Source organism: Python bivittatus, unplaced genomic scaffold (assembly GCF_059951505.1).
Source record: "Python bivittatus isolate LINGU-HERP-01145 unplaced genomic scaffold, Pbiv_v1 ctg000400_np1212, whole genome shotgun sequence".
Classification (NCBI taxonomy): Eukaryota; Metazoa; Chordata; class Lepidosauria; order Squamata; family Pythonidae; genus Python; species Python bivittatus.
In genome coordinates, this window is record NW_028277073.1 from 5,282,199 (window position 1) to 5,302,127 (window position 19,929).

Here is a 19,929-nt window from a genome sequence, read left to right on the forward strand (position 1 = left end):
GATATTTTGTGAATATCCATATCCTATTGATCCTTTGAATATGGCTATTTTTTTTGTCTTCACTATAGTTTGGAACTAGGACCCAAGAATATAGACATTTCTTTCTGTGCCCACTCATGTTTCAAGCTTCCCCACATTTGAGAGAGGAATTTACAGCTCAAATACTTCTAGCAACTCATGAAATTGGAGCAGGACATACAGGCAGAGTCAAAGATCACAGTAGGGGGAACCAATAGTAGCAAGCTAATAGTAGGCAAAGACAAGAGTCAAAAGATGAATCTTGACTTCAACAAGCGAATGACATTATCAACCCTGGAGTGGAAAACAGATGGTTGAGAATAGACATTTGATCTCATACAATAGCACACAGCAAGTGCATTAAACACATGCTTAAACAATGAATCACTACATAGAGAAGGTAACTGGAAAAATTTGCCCTAATTTCAGTGCAAAGTAGAGCCTAGCTGAATTGCATATTCTGTTGCAAAAATAGTTATTTGAGTTCAAGAAGCTGAAGAAATTCTTTAAAAATTAGCTCATATTTGTTTCACCCACTCCTCATTTAGCAAGTACCTTGGCTAGTGACCATTCGCAAATATGATGGTACTAAAAAATTCATTTTCCAACCAGTGCACACACTTACAACCAAATTTCATGAGCCTGACAACAACACATGCATGAGTGAGAGAAATGCTGGTGTAGCTATACAAGTTTTAATGAGACAGCAGCAATCATTGATCTTCACTGCATGTGCTTCTCTCTCTCTCAGTCACATATTCACTTAATGACAATTTCACTTAATGACCTGGTCATTGGAACATAACTCAGTCACTAAATGAGGAGTAGGTAGATTTATTTTATTACTTTTGGCAGTCCACAATTCAAGCATCATTTAGAGAATCTTGCACCTATTTTACCATTACGTTTGTGTACGTGTGTGTGGCTGGGGAATTCTGGGAGTTGGGGTACACTCCTCTTAAAGTTGCCAAGGCTGAGAAACACTGTTCTAGAGGGTACAATATATCAGGACATGAGCTGTAATTTCAATAGCCCCTTGTCTGCAGGGGCACAATCTTAGCTCCCAGAGAAGTTTTTTATATTAGCCCTCCAAAACCATTGTGGGGACAGTGTTCAAGTTAGTGCTCTTTGCAATTTGGAGACAGTTATATGATGTAAGTATCTTGCTGATTTGAAAAACAGGGCTTGATTGCACAGATGAAGCAGATACAGATCCTTAGGCCTTTGTTGTTGTTGTTTAGTCGTTAAGTCGTGTCTGACTCTTCGTGACCCCATGAACCATATTGCGCCAGGCCTTCCTGTCCTTCACTGCCTCCCTGAGTTTGCTCAGTTTCATGCTCATTGCTTCAGTGATGCTATCTAACCATCTCATCCTCTGCCGTCCTCTTCTCCTTTTGCCTTCAATCTTTCCCAGCATCAGGGTCTTCTCCAAAGAGATCTCTCTTCGCATTAGGTGGCCAAAATATCTGAGCTTGAGCTTCATTATCGATCCTTCCAATGAGCAATCAGGGTTGATTTCCTTTAAGATTGACTGGTTTGACCTCCTAGCAGTCCAGGGAACTCTTAAGAGTCTTCTCCAGCACCACAGTTCAAAGGCATCAATTCTTCGGCGCTCGGCCTTTTTTATGGTCCAGCTCTCACAGCCATACATTACTACTGAAAAAACCATAGCTTTGACTATGCGGATCTTTGTCAGCAAGGTGACGTCTCTGCTTTTTAATATGCTATCTAGGCTTGCCATAGCTTTCCTCCCAAGGAGCAAGCGTCTTTTAATTTCATGGCTGCAGTCTCCGTCTGCGGTGATCTTGGAGCCCAAATAAATGAAGTCTGTTACTGCTTCCATTTCTACCCCTTCTATTTGCCAGGAATTGATGGGTCCAGATGCCATGATCTTAGTTTTTTTTAATGTTGAGTTTCAAGCCAGCTTTTGCACTCTCCTCTTTCACCCTCATCAAGAGGCTCTTTAGTTCTTCTTCACTTTCTGCCATTAGGGTGGTATCGTCCGCATATCTGAGGTTGTTGATGATTCTCCCTGCAATCTTAATTCCGGCTTGTGATTCTTCCAGCCTGGCATTTCTCATGATGTACTCTGCATATAGGTTAAATAAGCAGGGTGACAGTATACAGCCTTGTCGTACACCTTTCCCTATTTTGAACCAATCGGTTGTTCCATGACCGGTTCTAACTGTTGCTTCTTGGCCCGCATACAGATTTCTCAGGAGACAGGTAAGGTGGTCTGGTATTCCCATCTCTTTAAGAATTTGCCACAGTTTGTTGTGATCCACACAATCAAAGGCTTTTGCATAGTCAATGAAGCAGAAGTAGATATTTTTCTGGAACTCTCGTGCTTTCTCCATGATCCAGCGAATGTTGGCGATTTGATCTCTAGTTCCTCTGCCTCTTCGAAACCCAGCTTGTACATCCGGTAGTTCTCGGTTCATATATTGCTGAAGCCTAGCTTGTAGGATTTTGAGCATAACCTTGCTAGCATGTGAAATGAGTGCAATTGTGCGATAGTTTGAGCATTCTTTGGCGTTGCCCTTCTTTGGAATTGGAACGTAAACTGACCTTTTCCAATCCCGTGGCCACTGTTGCGTTTTCCAAACTTGCTGGCATATTGAGTGCAGCACTTTAACACCATCATCTTTTAGTATTTTAAATAACTCAGCTGGAATCCTGTCATCTCCACTAGCTTTGTTGTTAGCAATACTTCCTAAGGCCCACTTGACTTCACTCTCTAGGATGTCTGGCTCAAGGTCAGTGATCACACCAGCGTGGACATCAGGGACATTAAGATCTTTCTTGTATAGTTCTTCTGTGTATTCTTGCCACCTCTTCTTAATCTCTTCTGCTTCTGTTAGGTCCCTGCCTTTTTTGTCCTTTATCATGCCCATCTTTGCACTAAACGTTCCTTTCATATCTCCAATTTTCTTGAAGAGATCTCTAGTCTTCCCCATTCTATTGTTTTCCTCAATTTCTTTGCATTGTTCATTTAAGAAGGCCTTCTTATCTCTCCTGGCTATTCTCTGGAAATCTGCATTCAGTTGCTTATATCTTTCCCTTTCACCCTTGCTTTTCGCATTCCTTCTTTCCACAGCTATTTGTAAAGCCTCATCAGACAGCCATTTTGCTTTCTTGCATTTCTTTTTCTTTGGGATGGTTTTAGTTGCTGCCTCCTGTACAATGTTACGGACCTCCGTCCATAGTTCTTCAGGCACTCTGTCTACCAGATCTAATCCTCTAAATCTATTCATCACCTTCACTGTGTACTCACAAGGAATATGATCTAAGTCATACCTGAGTGGTCTAGTGGTTTTCCCTACATTCTTCAATTTAAGCCTAAATTTTGCAGTAAGAAGCTCATGATCTGAGCCACAGTCAGCTCCTGGTCTTGTTTTTGCTGTCTGTATAGAGCTTCTCCATCTTTGGCTGCAAAGTATATAATCAATCTGGTTTCGGTATTGACCATCTGGTGATGTCCATGTGTAGAGACGTCTCTTGTGTTGTTGGAAAAGAGTGTTTGCTATGACTAGCTTGTTCTCTTGACAGAACTCTATTAGCCTTTGCCCTGCTTCATTTTGTACTCCAAGGCCAAATTTGCCTGTTATTCCGATTACTCCTTGACTTCCTACTTTAGCATTCCAATCCCCTATGATGAAAAGGACATCTTTTTTTGGTGCTAGTTCTAGAAGGTGTTGTAGGTCTTCATAGAAGCGGTCAACTTCAGCTTCTTCAGCATCAGTGGTTGGGGCATAGACTTGGATGACTGTGATATTGAATGGTTTGCCTTGGATACGCACTGAGATCATTCTGTCGTTTTTGAGGTTGTACCCCATTACTGCCTTTCCCACTCTCTTATTCACTATGAGTGCAACTCCATTTCTTCTAAGGGTTTCTTGCCCACAGTAGTAGATATAATGGTCACCCGAATTAAATTCACCCATTCCCGTCCATTTCAATTCGCTGATCCCCAAGATGTCGACGTTCAATCTTGTCATCTCATGTTTGACCACATCCAGCTTGCCTTGGTTCATAGATCTTACATTCCAGGTACCTATACAATATTGTTCTTTACAGCATCGGACCTTCTTTTCGCTTCCAGATACATCCACAGCTGAATGTCCTTTCGGCTTTGGCCCAGCCGCTTCACTCTTTCTGGAGCTACTTGGAAATGCCCTCCGCTCTTCCCCAGTAGCATATTGGACACCTTCCGACCTGAGGGGCTCATCTTCCGGCGTCATATCTTTTAGCCTTTTAACATTGTCCATGGGGTTTTCTTGGCAAGGATACTGGAGTGGGTTGCCATTTCCTTCTCCAGTGGACCACATTTTGTCAGAACTCTCTGTCATGACCTGTCTGTCTTGGGTGGCCCTGCACGGTATAGCTCATGGCTTCACTGAGTTACACAAGCCCCTTCGCCACGACAAGGCAGTGATCCACGAAGGGGTCCTTAGGCCTAGCATGTTTAAATATTCAACTCAGACTTCCCACAAGCAAGACCCTTCCCCTTAAATACAAAAGACAGTCGATGTGGGCCTTGCATCTGTTTTTATTCTTAATGGCAAAACTAGTGCTTGGTGGAGTGGTCTAAAATATTCTTGCATCCTTATGAAAAAAAAATGTGCACAGCTAGAACAGTACACAAAAGGCCAAGTGAGTAGTAATTGTTTTAGCTTTTGTGTGTTTATTAAAGTAACACTGCATGTTTAAATAAAGATCTAGTCATACAATCCTAATCTTAAAAGCAATGGCGTTTCTTTTAAAAAAAAAAATACAAATATGTTTTTAAATTCCTGTTTCAAAGGTTGACTTCAGTAGGTCCCTTCCAATATGAACTTCACAGGATACAGAGCAGGAAAATGGAAAACTGCTGAGAAATGGATTGTGCGGAGAAGGTTACAGTGAAAAAAGCATGTAGAGAAGGATAAACCCTGAAGGTCAGGGTGGCAAGCGCACAGGTGCCTGACTAACACACTGGATCAGCCCTGAGAGGCACAGACACAGGCAAACACGTTGTAGCAAATTGGAAAGCCATAAAAGTCTATTACACAAAATCAAACAGCAGCCAGCATGACAGCCATTAGCCTGAAATGAATACATGGGAACTTAATGAGGTCTATCGAGGCCAGCTTGGTGAATTAAGTTGCCAATTCTAGTAGGATTTCCCCTTTCTTTACAGAGTTGAAAGCATCAGTACTGCCTTGTTAAGAGTCTGACGAGTTGTGCAGGGGAAAAAAAAAGCATAATTATTTGTAGAACAGGATTACGCAAAGCACAGGAGATGTCCTTTTCCTGCAAGGACACATACATGCACTTCTCCTTTGCTAGCTCAGATTGTAATTAAGTGAACTAGCAATATGTTCTACTTTGTTCCAAAGTGCAGAATAAAGGAAAGCCAGATGATTTCTACCCAGTTACCAAACAAGTGTCATTTCTCCAAGGTAGACCAAACTTGGAAAACAAAGGCACGCAAGCTAATGCTACTTTTGTTATAAGGTTATAGTAACAAAATCTTGCAAGTCTGAATGTGCTTCCCCCCTCCCTCCCTTTATCTTCATGAGAACTAGGGAGGGTCTTATCTAAGATGCTTTCTCAAATTACATTTCTGCCCCGGACTCAGACTTCTTTTATCTGACTGTTGTTTTAGTTGCAGCTCTTCCTCCTGTTCCTCAAGGTTATTCCTTCTGTCCATTTCATCAAGATTCATGATACCAAGCAAGGATCTGTTGCAAAATATAGTCTGAAGTGATTTTATGCAGGTAAGGATTGCTACATAAATAGTTCCTCCACCAAGCCTGAAGTATCAATACCTTCTGTTATAGATGCCACCAAATCTTGACTATAGTTGGGTAACTAATGAATCAATCAATTCAGCTTGAATACATTTAATGATAAGAAACCTTCAATATGGTTGCTTTTAAATCTATAGAACTGTTTTACTTCTGTTAGCATTGTCTTCCTACATTAGTTTACACAATCAAAGATCCTTCTACTAAATAAACTTTAAACATATGAGTCTTGCTGATTAAAAAGTTGCCCAAAAGTTGGAGTCTTCTTGAGGAGCATTTTCCTAGATCTCTCACCACCAGGACTGAACTGGGGGGGAGGGCAGCATACAGATTTAATAAATAAATAGGTAAATAAATAAATGCCATTTCTGAGATAATCTTTCAACTGACTTGCCCTCAGCTTTCCCACAATCGCTGCAATTCATTTTCCTGCTGTCAGTTGTGTTCACATGGACAGGTCATGCAAATAATTACAACTGGTGGCTGCACTGTACATACTCTGGAAATTTCTAGGGAAAAGTGAAAAACGTAGATAGCTCTCAAATTCTTGACTCCAGTTTCAGATGCCAAATGCCACTGAACATCAGGAAAACAGTAGGCTATTGTGGGCTTCCTGTGGGACAACCACTGAGAGAAACAGGATGGTGAAATAAATGGGCCTTTGAGCTGATCTAGCAAGATTAATCTTATATATATTTAAATATATATTTATTTATATATAAAATTTATCACCCCCCATCTCGTTGAACAACTCTGGGCAGTTTACAAAACAGTTAAAATCAATTAAAATTACAAAATTATGACAATAAATAGAAAATAAATAGATCCAAGAATAATTGGCAGTCACTCAGGGAGTGTCATCAAGGCACTAGCCATCCCCAGGATTGGGTAAGGTTGTTATCCCCCACACAAGCTGGCAGAGCCAGATCTTTAATTCTTTCTGGAACGCCGAAAGGGTAGGGGCCTGCCACATCTCTGGGGGGAGAATGTTCCAAAGGGCGGGAACAACAGCAGAGAAGGCCATTATTTTATCTTATCTTATATAATTATATGTATAATTTATATATATATATATATATAATTATACATTACCTTATGACTAAGAAGCATACAAGTTTGAGAAAGCAAACGTGCATTTAGGATTTATTTTAATTTCCAATCCTTTCACATTTTCTAGATTTTTTTCTATTCCTCTTCCATCTCCAAGTTGGAAGAATGCAATTTTGCAGCTTTGTTGCCAATGTCCTTGAGAGCTCCTTGTTAAGATCTTTCTAGTACATTGTTCTTTTCTCCACTGTTTTTCTCCTACTCACTCTCATGAGCTATTCAATCTTTCATCTTTATTTCAGAAACCTTAATATGGATCATGAAGTACCACAGGGCCTGGGTTACTTACATGGTTTGGGTGCTGATCTGACCAATTTCACTTTCTACATCTAGAGTTAGGTAACAAGGTACAGGAACAAGATTATCAAGATTATCAATTAACAATATTATAACAATATACTGCCAATATATCTAAAGTGGAGTGTCTAGTTTATGTGTAAGCCCCAGCATTTGGGCTACAGCAAAATTGATTGGCGTAGTTTCCATCTGCATTGTTAGATTTTTCTTGCAGACCAGCTTGGATGGTCTTCCAGCTTTCCACCGTTCCATCTTATCCGGCTCTATCTGCTTTGCTGCATTTCTTAAAGTGCAAATGCCAGATAGTCTTTCTCCTGTCACATGAAAACAAAATCTACAACAAGCAGCTGGCTAAGTACTGGTCACAAAATCCTGCTTCACAGTTTTTCAAAGAGCATCCCCTCCATTCTAAATAATTTACATTCCTTAAACAAGCCCACTTGATAAAGCAATGTTATGCATATTTTAAATCAGTATTTTAGGAGGCAAGTTTATTTCGCATTCCACTTATTTACACTCATCTTTTTCCAATGTTCCAGCTGCCAAACTGCAGTAAATTTGAATAGCCTTCCCCTACTGCTCTACCCTTTTGCTAGAAGTGCTGCAACGGAGAGGATTATTCATGTCAAAGCAAAAGAACAACAACAGCAACAAAGCTGCTTTCAATGCCTCAGATATTGCTAATTAGTAGTCTGTGGCAACGTGTGTTTGCAGTACAGCTGCCTCTTTCGTATATTTCCCACCTCAGCCTATCTACTGCACATCCAGAAGGAAGGTGGCAACACAGCATTTTTGCGGGGGGGGGGGCAGTTTCTTCTCTCCTTTATTCTAGAAGAATAGTCTCTGTCCTTTCCACACCATGATGTAAGTTTAAATCCAATCTATAACATGGGTTCTATTTTCATTGGTTGGAAGGCATTTGCACTTCAAGCTCTCTGACTGGGCTTTCCTCTTCATGTATCTGATGGTTCACCTGTTCCTTCTAAGCAAATGAATAGATGGAGAAATGTCCTCCACTGATTTTGAACCCAAAGAGAGATGGCCAACAATGTGGACATTGCATCAAAGAAGAAGTGCCTTATTCAGGAAGGGACTCCACGAAGGACATTATGCCAAAAAAAAAAAAACCCTCCAACTCTCCCCCCTGCCCCAAATTTGTTTGTGCAGTTCAGTGTGGCATCATATGGTGCAAATCTGCATTTTGTTAAAGGGAAAAAACCCTACTCAGATATTACTAAAAATCCATACAGAACTAGTAGAGAGAAGAGGACTTGAGGTTTTGGTGACTTGATCAGAAGCAATGCTCATAGCAGCATCAGGTGGGCATATACACACAGAGAGAGAGAACTATACAAAATGCAGAAAACAAGTAGCAGTGAGCAAAATAAATTAAAGTCAGGAAATAAGAGAAAATTTCTCACTCACCAACAGCATTTACTATACTTCTTCATACCTTTCTATCCTTGCAAACCATCCTTGCTTCCACTGTGTCTGTACACCGATCCATACACTGCACTTAATTCATTAATATTCTCACTTTTTTTCTAAGTATCTCATTACTTTCATCCAATCATGGTTTTCTTAGTCTTCCCCTTCCTCTCAGTCCATTTAACTTTCATGTATTTGTTTTACAGTTCAATTCTCATTCATTATCTATGACAAAACCACCTCAAGATACTTGTGTGCTGATCACTCACTTTTGTACTCAACCTATTCAGCACCCACTCACTGTTAACCCTCTCCCTTATTTTACCACACTCACTACTTAAGTACTCAGTTTCTATTTCATTCTAGTTACTTTTATGTTTCTCCTGATACCCAAATTTTACTTTCATGTAACAAAACAGGCATACACTTACGTGCATTTTCACATTCATTCTTCACAACAGACCGTAAGTATCCACTACTTTTCTACCAGCATGTCCACGTCTTAAAATTTCTCCATTTGCCTACCTTTGTTAAGCCGGGATGTACAAATGTTGCCATTTATGCATAACTGGTTCATTTTCCCTATTGAACAAAAGTGTCTGATCTTTGATACATTAATTTTCAGATCCATACTTCTTGCTGCATTATACAGTTTGTCTAACACTTCCTACAAATCACTTGGTTCTTAGCCAACCCAGCATCATGTTCATTCAAACTCATATGCACAGTCATATCCCCAAACAATACATCTCTAACATCTCTACAGGCATTCCTGATACATTTATCCATAAATACATTCCAAACCAAGGGGACATCACGCATCCTTGTCTTTCTTGCTGCTCAGAATTTCATTTATTCTTCTACTTAGTTCACCCACATCATGTACTGTACTTATTGCATTAATTAACCAATATTCAATTCCACATTCTTGCAAAATGTTCCATAATTCAAGCCATGTCTGCACCTTACTATGTCCTTTCTCTGAATTAGCAACCCCCACCCACCCCCAATGTCACCCTTAACAGGAAGCAGGATTCTTACTAAAAAGACTCATCACATAAACATGGGCCAGATGTCTCTCACTTTCAAGGCTGGGAAAAAGATTTTTCTGTTCTGCACTAGGCAGATATTAGCAGTTTATCTAGCTGTGTTGAGTCTGTGAAGCTTCTGCTGAATTACTGAATTCTGGAGAGCCAGAATTTATTGTCATGCCTGATGTTAACTATAACAAGAAGATGGAAAGAAGACAAGACGTTGCTACTGCTGTGTTTCTCTTTGCAACATGTTCTTTGTAATTAGATATTCTGGGATGTCATCACACTGCCCCTACCAGACAGCACTGAATATGCAAGCAGAACCAATGTGAGGTTTCATTATTATGAAGAAAGAAAACTTATGCAGCAATTCCAGATCTATGCCTCACTTTCGTACAACACCAAGTTCCATCACAAGTTCTAAAAAATGTCCATACAGTATAATTAGCATTCGTATTGCAAACCTATCAGGTGAATAGGATAAGCCACATCAACTCTGGGGGGAAAAAATTGTGAGTAAACCACTGAGGCCCCAAGATGTGCAAACATCAGATTTTAAAAGCGAGCCTTGATCCAGCAATTAGAAGAGAGGATTTGCTGCTTCTGATATAAAGTCAACCACAAGGGATCACATTTTACCAGAAGGAGGCTGATGAAGGATTCTTATACCCTTGGAAAAGTAGAGCAAAGATTAAAGTTTAATCAGAATGGGGTGCCAGGTAGTAAGTGTATTAATGGAGCATTAATAATGTAATAATTACTACTTCTAAAATACTACAGGTAGCTCAATTTCACACTCTCACTCTCACAGACACGTTCACATGCTTGCTCGCTCATTAGCTTGATTGAGTGGCAAAAGAATCTATCTATATTAGGCAGGGAGATACAACAATGGAATGCTAAACTATAGAGAACTAAGAAGTCTGAATTCTTGAGAAGCAGGATAGACTAGAAAGTATCTCTTTCTCTGATTAATGGACCTAGAATTCAGGAAAACAAAGCTATTAAAATGATTTGTTCAAGTTGTCTCAAAGCCATACCAAGCATAATGTTGGGAGAACCACAATCAGATCTCCTGCCTGTCAGGAATGCTAGCAAGAAGGTGGAGCCGTAACATTTTTCTTTTATGGATCACATATCAGGTCTGCAGAACAAAATAGTCCCAACAGTAATAATGGGGAAAAAAAGGGGGGGGGGGAGTTAAAATGCATCTTAGTAGTACTGCAGTAATGGTACTACAAATTTCTTTACATGATTTATGTATGAACCCAAAATACCAACAACAGCATATGAGATCACTGTCGTAGATCTCCAAAGCCAGATCTGATTCAGCTCTTAGTCAGCAATTTTACATTCCAGGGTTGGAAAACTTTACATGTAAACTCATTTAGATTTAAGATGCACTAACATATAATAATAATTTAAAAATAATTTTAGGTAAATTCACAGGGTGTTGTAATCCTAAAGCATGATTTATTGATTTGATTTATTTCTTACTTTTCTATACAATCAAATAATTGAAGTGGCTTTAGTTTTTTAATTGATTTAAATAAGTTCTTCCCCAGCCGTCCTGCACCTTTTTCTATGTAAAAAGAAAATCATACTCCAAAACTATATATAAAGGCCATTTTATATATCAAAGACATAAAAAAAAAAGAAAGAAACAGAATCCAGTTTAAAAATGCAAATGTAAGGAAGGAGAAATTCGTGATATTTAATTTTGTTCTGTGTCTCATTTAGATAACCCCATTTTGTGAAATTTTTAAAAACCTCACATGAAAATTCATACTTATTTTTGTGTATATTTTTCCTAATATATTTTTGATTCATCTTCTGTGATAGCAATTTTCTACAATGTAAATATGTTTACATTACATGTCCGCAATGGATTTTCTACATTTTTATACTGCACTTCACTTTATAATGGATTTTCTACATTTTTATACTGTACCATTAATTTATTCAAAAAAAACCACATTACATCATTTGGAAAGGTACAAACCAAATGTTCCCCCCACCCCCAGCTGTATGAAAAAATAGCCATGAGGAAATAGACTTCACCCAGCAATCTGTCTTGAGGAAGACCAGCAGAGAATAATCTCTGGATTTCCTCTGGATAACCTTAACCAACAACTCTTTAGAAAAATCTTCCCACCAAATGCCTTCTGACTGTAAATGAACTAGAAACAAAGAAAGCCCTGGATGTCACTTAGCAGCTTTCAATGAACCAACCCAAGTTGCATTAGACTAATACAAGAATTGAAATGCATCTATCAATTGGATTATTCCCTTCTGTAAAATGTGTAATATAGTTCCTAGGTCAAAATCAACAAAAGTCTTAGAAAATGGCCTATTTTAATATAAGGTACCTATTCCAAGATAAAATGGTGATCAAAGCATATTTTCCTACAATGTGTCATGTTAAAACACATGCATAGAAATGTGTATTTAGGTATTAAATGTGAATTTAACAAGGATTTTTAACTAAAAAGTGCTAGGCTTATAAATAAAGGTTTAAGAAAAATGGCACTGAGTGAGCTGTCTATCTGTACAATGAAATCATACAACAAGAATACCATCTTGGTTCTCATTCCTTCAAAGCCAGTGATGGAATTCAAATTTAAACTCTTCTCTAAATCTCAGAAGGATTTACATTATGAACTAAAACTGTCTTGATAATTATTTTCACAGCACCATAGGACTGTAGCTTTTGAGCAGGGAGTGGGATTTATGTGTATCTAACAAATTCTCATAACACTCACCAAAATTATAATCCCAGGATTTTTTTGCAAAGTATTGACCATTATAATTCTTCTGCTTTTTAAGTGTGGGTGTCCATGCCTAAGTAAGCCAAAACAGTGCTATCACACACAAGAGGAAATTGTCAGTAGGCTTAATGACACCTTGAGATTTGCAGAAACTGTAAACCTTTTTGCAGCAAAAAAACGTAACGCGCAACGGAACCCTCAAAGGATCTCAGCAGACTGACCGTGTCTGGTAGCTACAGAATTTTGACTGACTGGGAAAAAATAGGACACAGACAGTTTGGTAGAATGAGAATAGCAAACAGGAAGACTCCATGTGATCATATTTTGTTGCAAGACTACTTATAACAGTATAAAAACGATCAAGATTTTTATGTGAATATGATTCTACTGATCATTGCTCCTCTTAACACCGTGGACAGGGACACAACGTATAGTTCTCTGATCATATAATGAGCATTTTCCTTCAGTTAGCTAGAGAAGGATCCCAGTTCCAATTATAATAATTCATCCCTTGAGGAAAAGAAAAGATGGGAATTCTTCCAAGCAAAAAAAAAAAGTAAACGAGTTCATACCTCAGGGATGCGGACACTGTATGGTTGATTGTGAAATCTTGGTGTGTTGTCATTGACATCTCCAACTTGAATATTCACTGACCCTTTTATCACCTGTAATCAAAACAATTTGGAACAAACGTAGTTACTATAATTGCCACATTTTCTTCAATTACAGAGGTAACAACGTTGAAAAAAATTGAAAGACTTGGTAACCTTTACTACTGTAGTAAAATTATCTCTGTGTGAGAGGGAAAATTGGATTCTAGGAAGTGTAACCTTCTTATTTTGGAATCCTTTCAGTTATGAATTAACTGCTCAAAGAATTTTTGAGCTGTGAATGCTGGATCCTAGAACTAGGGTTTGGGACTGGAATAGTGATCGTTGTACCATTTTAACCAACTTAATGCAAAATTTTGCTAGAACAAGGATCCTGTGGATCATTCATTATTCCTTCCATACGATCCTGAGTTGAATATGCAACCAGTGGTAACCCACTTTGAACACGTGAGTAGTAGTTTATTTTGTTAATCTAATTTAATTAAAATAAATCATGGAATCAATATATCTAGTGTGATATTTGTTATAAAATATCAGTGATGTCAGATATCATCCACCAAGCTGTTGCCATATAGTATCAAGGGTCCTCTCTCTATATCAGAGAGATTGTATACAACCAGAAGTTGTACTTTATTTGCAATTGAAGTATTTATGTTACAAGAGAACTTCATATTTATGTTTTCAACATTTGCGCATAACTTGGTTTTGCTACATAGTAAATATGATATTCTGATATTTACTTTATATACTATTATATTACAATAACTGCCACACTGCCTACTGCAGTATATTTTCTGAGTGGCTAGAAGCGGCAGAAAACATGTTTTGCTTTTAGAATAGACTGTTTTGCAAGTTATTCTTAAGTATTTGTGGGTGCCTGTGAACCTATATGGATTTATTTATACAAAAGACCAGACAAAAACAGAAGAATCCAAAAATGCTGCTTTAAAGTCAGAACTTTCCCCCTAACTGAAAATATTTTTAATAAAAGATCACAGTTTCCTCACATTTTCCTGCTACCCTGACAGAAGAATGGCCATTTAACATGTGAATATTCCTAAGGTGGATCTGTCTTCCGTAAATATAACAGAACTTTCTCAAAGCATTTCCAGGCTTATTCACACATGGCTTTGAACCTGTCCACACCTGTAAATCACACTAGCTTTATGCTTGACTTACCTAGGCATCAATATCTCTTTAGTAAAATGTGTGCTTCCGTATAACACAACAGACCTGTCCCATGGTCTGCAATGCTTCTGCTTTACAAAATAGGAGGGAAAGAGTTCCTTCCTGGTTCCCTGAAGTTTACACTTTTTAATGCGAATGGAGAGGGAAACAGATGGTTGGACTTCCACACCATTTCATAAACGGCTGCACTGAAACAACTTATGCCTCAGATAGCCACGTTTCTCTTACAACAAGCACACTGCCGTACCCCTTGGAGGATTCCTTCAGGAAGAGGGTGGAACCTTTCATCTCCTCCCCACAGAGTGAACTATCCATATCAGCGCTACACTGCTCTCCATTTAAATCATGCAACAAATGTTACACTTACCCCTTGGCTGTCACTGACAGAAAATTCAACGGTGAATTCTGACTTCGTCTGAAATGAAAAGAAAAATGATATAATTAGAGATGCCACAGTGGTAATCTGTTGATAGAAGGCTTTGGACTTGAGCCGAATATAATTACATGCTTTTGCGGCCTGGAAGAAGATGAAGCAGTGTCTTGGCAATAACTGAAAATCTCACTGCAAGATTGCAATACTAGGATAATTTTACATGGATATCAAAGGGATCGGAATGAATTAACTAATGTGGGCAAGTGCTGAAGGTACCTACTTTTTCACTAAAGATTAGATGAGTGGAGTGTGGAAAGTAGAGTAAGTATAGACAAGAGCTATTCAGCTTTTTAAGAAATAATGTAAGTTCTTTTCCGCCCTGCTGTAGCTAGACCTACTCAAGAGCTCTCTTGCACAATGCAAAACTATCTGAATATTATTGGGTAATATAGGGATAACATTCCAAGTGTCCAGTTACTCAAACTGTTCAGTTCTGAATTTGACCTTTTTTTAAAATGGCTGAATTCAGACATAAAGGGAATTGCTGAGAGAAGAACAAACCAGTTATCCCCAAGTTATCTTTTCCTTCCCCCATTTTTCGGGTGAATGAGCTTGCAGCTGATTATCATGTCTCAATTCAGATATAATTATGTCTTTGCACCTTGAGCTAAGCCACTGTTTGCTATAGACATGGGTTTTTTTTTCCCCAATAGGTCATTGTGATCTGGTTTACTTATCACACTAAGCCAAACCAAATAATTTTGTGGGGGAGGAATGAAATGTGCATTGTGAAATCATGACACAAATTTCACCAACTCATATGGAAGGGCAGAGCCCATATATGACGTCACTACTCATATTTTGTCATGTGGTGTCACTGGAGTTAGGTATGTTAGAACATATACCTATGTTCTCCTTTTCCTTTGACTGTTTATTCTGGAGGGAAACCTAAGAACATGTTACTGCAATACATTTCACATGCAATAGTTTTCTTCCATGAACACCCGGCTAATGAAAACTAAGAATACCTTATATGGGATTTAGCTCCTGACTCAGGGCAATGCCTGCAGTCAGTCTGTGAAAGCCAAATGCCAAAGATAAAGGAGACATCATCCATTTGTCTCAGGAAGACATATGATTCCTTCCGTTCTCTCTCTCCCTCTCTAGCTCAACCGTTCCTGTTTCGCTCGCTATAACAGGAAACGAACAAAATAAATGAAAAATACCTAAGGAGAGAATGTTGTAGAACATGAAGAAGATAAGCTAGAATAGAAATGGAGTCAGACTAGATTCCAAGTAATGTTTATCCTACTTGGTCCATTTTTTGCTTTCCTTTTCTAGGCTTAAAAGGTAGTACTGGATCAACTGGAAAAATTGCCTGATCAAGTATAAGGATGCTTGAAACATTCATTTGTTGGATTGCAATTTAATTTATCAAGGAAAGTCAATCTAAGTGAAACTTTCTTTGTTTCTTAATGTTGACTGCTTCTATACTGGAGGCATGATAACTGGATTTTTTTTTTTATTTGGTCACATATCTATTAAAAAGCTAGAACTCACATTTAGATAAAGCAGAATATGGGTCATTATTCTGTTAGGGGTTCTTATATGATTTAGGGATATTTTCATCATATTCTGAAGGCATCTTTCAGAAAGTCCTTACATCTTTCTTAAAAATGGCACATGAGACTACTACTGTAGGTAAGCCAACATAAATGGGCTCTACATTGCTCCAGATGTATCACTGGTTCTAACACTACTAAAATGTAAACCTTCTTGAACTAAAGATATAATTTTATTTATTAAAACATAAAGAACAGGACATTGAAGCACAAATCCTCCCTTTTATTTCTGAATTCCCAGCATCATTTGCTACTTTAAGATGTATTTTTCCCAGTTCTGCTGGGCACTCTGCATCCTCCTTAATACCCTTGACCACAGGGCCTCCTTCTACATGAGCTCCCTACTTCTAAGAGCTTCTTCAGAACCTCCAGTTTTTCTCTGAACCATCTTTCGATTCCCTCACAAAAGTTTGAACATTTTGAGTTATCACACAACTTCATCCAGTCCATGGCAGAGTTCTGATCACCAGAAACAGAACACAGCAAAAAGGGAAGGAGATATTTTTTTTATTTACTTATTTATTTACTTACTTACTTATTTGAGAGAGAGAGAGAGAGAGAGAGAGATTTCATTCATGCTTTTTGTTCTTTTTTCTCATTTCTTTACTTTATAGGTTACAAATATATTTGCTACTGTTATTAATATATAATGTCTTTTAAGCACATTTAAATTTATGTTAAATTTAACATTTAATAAAAATGCAAAGAGAGAGAGAGAGAGAGATTGAAAGGGACATTTTCTTTTCAGCAATATGGAAGTGGCTTGATTTTGCCTTCGAGCGGGGTATTTTTTTCTACTTCTCAATCTAGCCTAAAACCTTGGGGTTCCTTAATGGTCTCCCATCCGAATACTAATTCTATTTAGCTTTTCAAGGTCAGCTAAGGTTAGCTGGGTACTGAATGTAGAGTGAGGGCTCAAGTTCTGATGCACATTACAATTTAATACAAATCGTTATATGTTACCTCTCTGTCTAACGGCTGTCTGAGCCAAACAACTCCGGTCATGCTTTCCACTGCAAAGAACCTGCTAGCTTCCTCCCCCACCACTCCAAATACAAGGGGGTCATTGTCTAGGTCACGGGCAAGCAGCTGTGTTACTGATGAACCTATAAAGATATAACAGGAAGAAAAATCATGGAGAAGTTAGCAGTGTAGTGAAAAGAATTGTGTTCAAACACCAGCATCTCTTCATTCTTGACAAAAACTAGAAAAAGAGCCCCATGCATTCTACTGATCAGCAAAAATCTTCTGAAGCAGACAGTGAGGATTTTAGAAATTTAGTGGGCAGAAACAGACATTTGCTTTTATAAGGTATCTATCTTTTACAGCTGTGAAACAGACATAGAGATAGTTAAGTAAAATTAAAGACATAGGCACTGTTAAGTTTATATATATTATCCAACTTCTAGATACCTTCAAAATTTGCATGTGATGATTTTTGGAGGGAAGTTGCCTGCATACAGGTAAAGGAAGCACAATGTATCTTCACATACAGATTTAAGGAGACTAAACTTAGCAGCAACACGAACATCTGTTCTGTGTGAAGTTTTTTCCCCCTCTTTCTCCTGAAAATCTACTGACAGCAGGTGTCCACCATAAATAATAACTTTCAATGCAGAATTTTAATATTATGTAAACAACCAAAGCCTCACAGTGCACATGGCCTCAGAAACTGTGATGGATCTCATGATATTATTTCATTTTACTCCAAGGGAATTGCAGGAAGTAGGGGCACATACAGGAATTACTTAGTGAGATGTATAAAAATCCATGTCTTCGCTGAGAAAGATTTTTTAAAATTAAGAAGTAGCATTCTCTTCCAAAATGAACACTTGACATAAACATTCAGAGAGGGGAATATATATGTTTATTTCCCTTGTCCACTTAAAAGAAAAAGGTTATACATGCGTCTGCAGGACAGTGGAAGTCCACCACCCCCAAGGTACCCACGTGTCCCTTGCAGAAGATGGTTTCCATTCCTGTTCCTCAAGAATAGACCTTCAAATCATCTCCTATTCAGATGGATTCAAAGATTTTCTTGATTGGTTTGTGTTTTGAAAGGCTACCGTATGGTCCCTTTCAGAATACACTGTCCCCAGTGTTCTACAGAACAATCAGCTATCATCCCTCACTAAAGACAGTGATAAGGAACTCCTCCTACTTTTGCCTATGTATCTGAAAGCCAGCATGTAAGGTGAGAAACGTCAAACTTCAGCTATACCCAAACCAGAAGGCAGGTATTTAAAATACTAAATCTGTACAAGTAGTTGCAAATGGAAATCGATCAACGACTGAAAAAAAGTACATCTCTTTTCTAACTGACTTTAACCGACTTTTCCAATAGATACCATCTTACGCATTGTTCTATCGTGACCTCTGCTACTAATCAGTCTTCCATTCATTATTCTGTTGTTGCATGTTCCTTTCAGTTCAAGGGCATCCAACCAGGATGAATGGGTGGGAAATTTAAATAAAAATCAAGATGGTGACCACGCCTGTCTTTAGGGGGACCATTCATGTGATGGATGCAGAGCTTTGATCATTCAGTAGTGCCCACCATTTTGCCCCCCCCTTTCCATTTCAAATTGTACAATCAATTTGTACAGGATAATTATATTAGAAGACAGTTACTTTGTCACAAGTAAAATTATTTAAATAGTATAATGTAATAAAATATATAAAAAGAGATTCTGGACATTTACTTCCATAAGATATATTTCTTCATATTCCAGAAAGTTTCAATAACAGACTGAAATAGGTATTGAATAGGTGTCTTATTACACATGTTCTTTTCTTTCTCTTTTCATCCAAGAAACGATATGTTGAAACTTCCACTAGCAACCATTAGTGCAGGAATGCTGGGATGGTTTTGCATTCCAGCTACAAATTTTTGCTTTATGTTTAATTATTAATTTCTCTGCAGTGGGTCCCAAGTCTTTCCTCATGTTCCTTTCCCACTTGGCATTACTGAGCACAATAAGCCTTAGAAGGTATTTTGATCACATCTATACATTTTGCAAAAATATTATTTTCTCTTCCTCAGGTCAGTTACTACAAGCAACTGCATCTCTCCCTCTCTTCACTATGGACTTTATTTTCTTTTATGAACAAGGAATGAAAGATGGAGGGGAACACAGAGACATTCTTTCAAAGCTGTAAGAGTATAGGAATTACACCAGAATGCAGTACAGATATAGCAGGACATAGTTTCTCGGCCAAACCCATTCCCCATGGCTATAATCATGAGGGCTTTGATTGTATTTGCAGGACATTTTGAATACTTAAAATTTTAAAATCCACATTTTCCATTCAAAATAAATGTATCTACTTCTACTTCTACTTCTCTTTATGGCTGGCAAAACTGTACAATAAACTGCTGATTTGGGGTAGTGTCATTTTTTTGTCTTGTTTTGTTTTGAGAGAAAATAAAGGGTAAAGTCTCCTGCTAGGTGTACTTGTAGTTTGCCTTTAGAAACCTGTAAAAGGACAAAAACTTTCCCAAGAAGACATTGCATCACCATGGTCTTTGGAGGCCTACTCTGCATTAAAATGACCTGAAAAGATCTTGATGCCAGATGTCACAGCCATATCTCAGACATCCCAGGAACATGATTCTCTACTTTCTAGCCCTTAGCAGCTATGTTGGCCCAGTAACAGATTCCCATCATCCCTGTTCCCAGCAGATTGTTACCCC

The 19,929-nt window shown here is 38.2% G+C and overlaps 1 protein-coding gene across 1 annotated transcript in view; it reads right to left on the reverse strand.

Annotated features, from left to right (window-relative positions):
* The window catches only part of CDH23 (cadherin related 23), a 469,716-nt gene that overhangs the window by 381,477 nt on the left and 68,310 nt on the right, over nt 1-19,929 (reverse strand). Inside the window, exons 4-6 of the mRNA XM_088144253.1 lie at nt 17,199-17,341; nt 14,608-14,655; nt 13,014-13,106 (exon numbers count right to left, since the gene is read on the reverse strand). Of these exons, the coding sequence (XP_088000379.1) occupies nt 13,014-13,106; nt 14,608-14,655; nt 17,199-17,341 (284 nt within the window). The remainder of the gene's footprint in view (nt 1-13,013; nt 13,107-14,607; nt 14,656-17,198; nt 17,342-19,929) is intronic.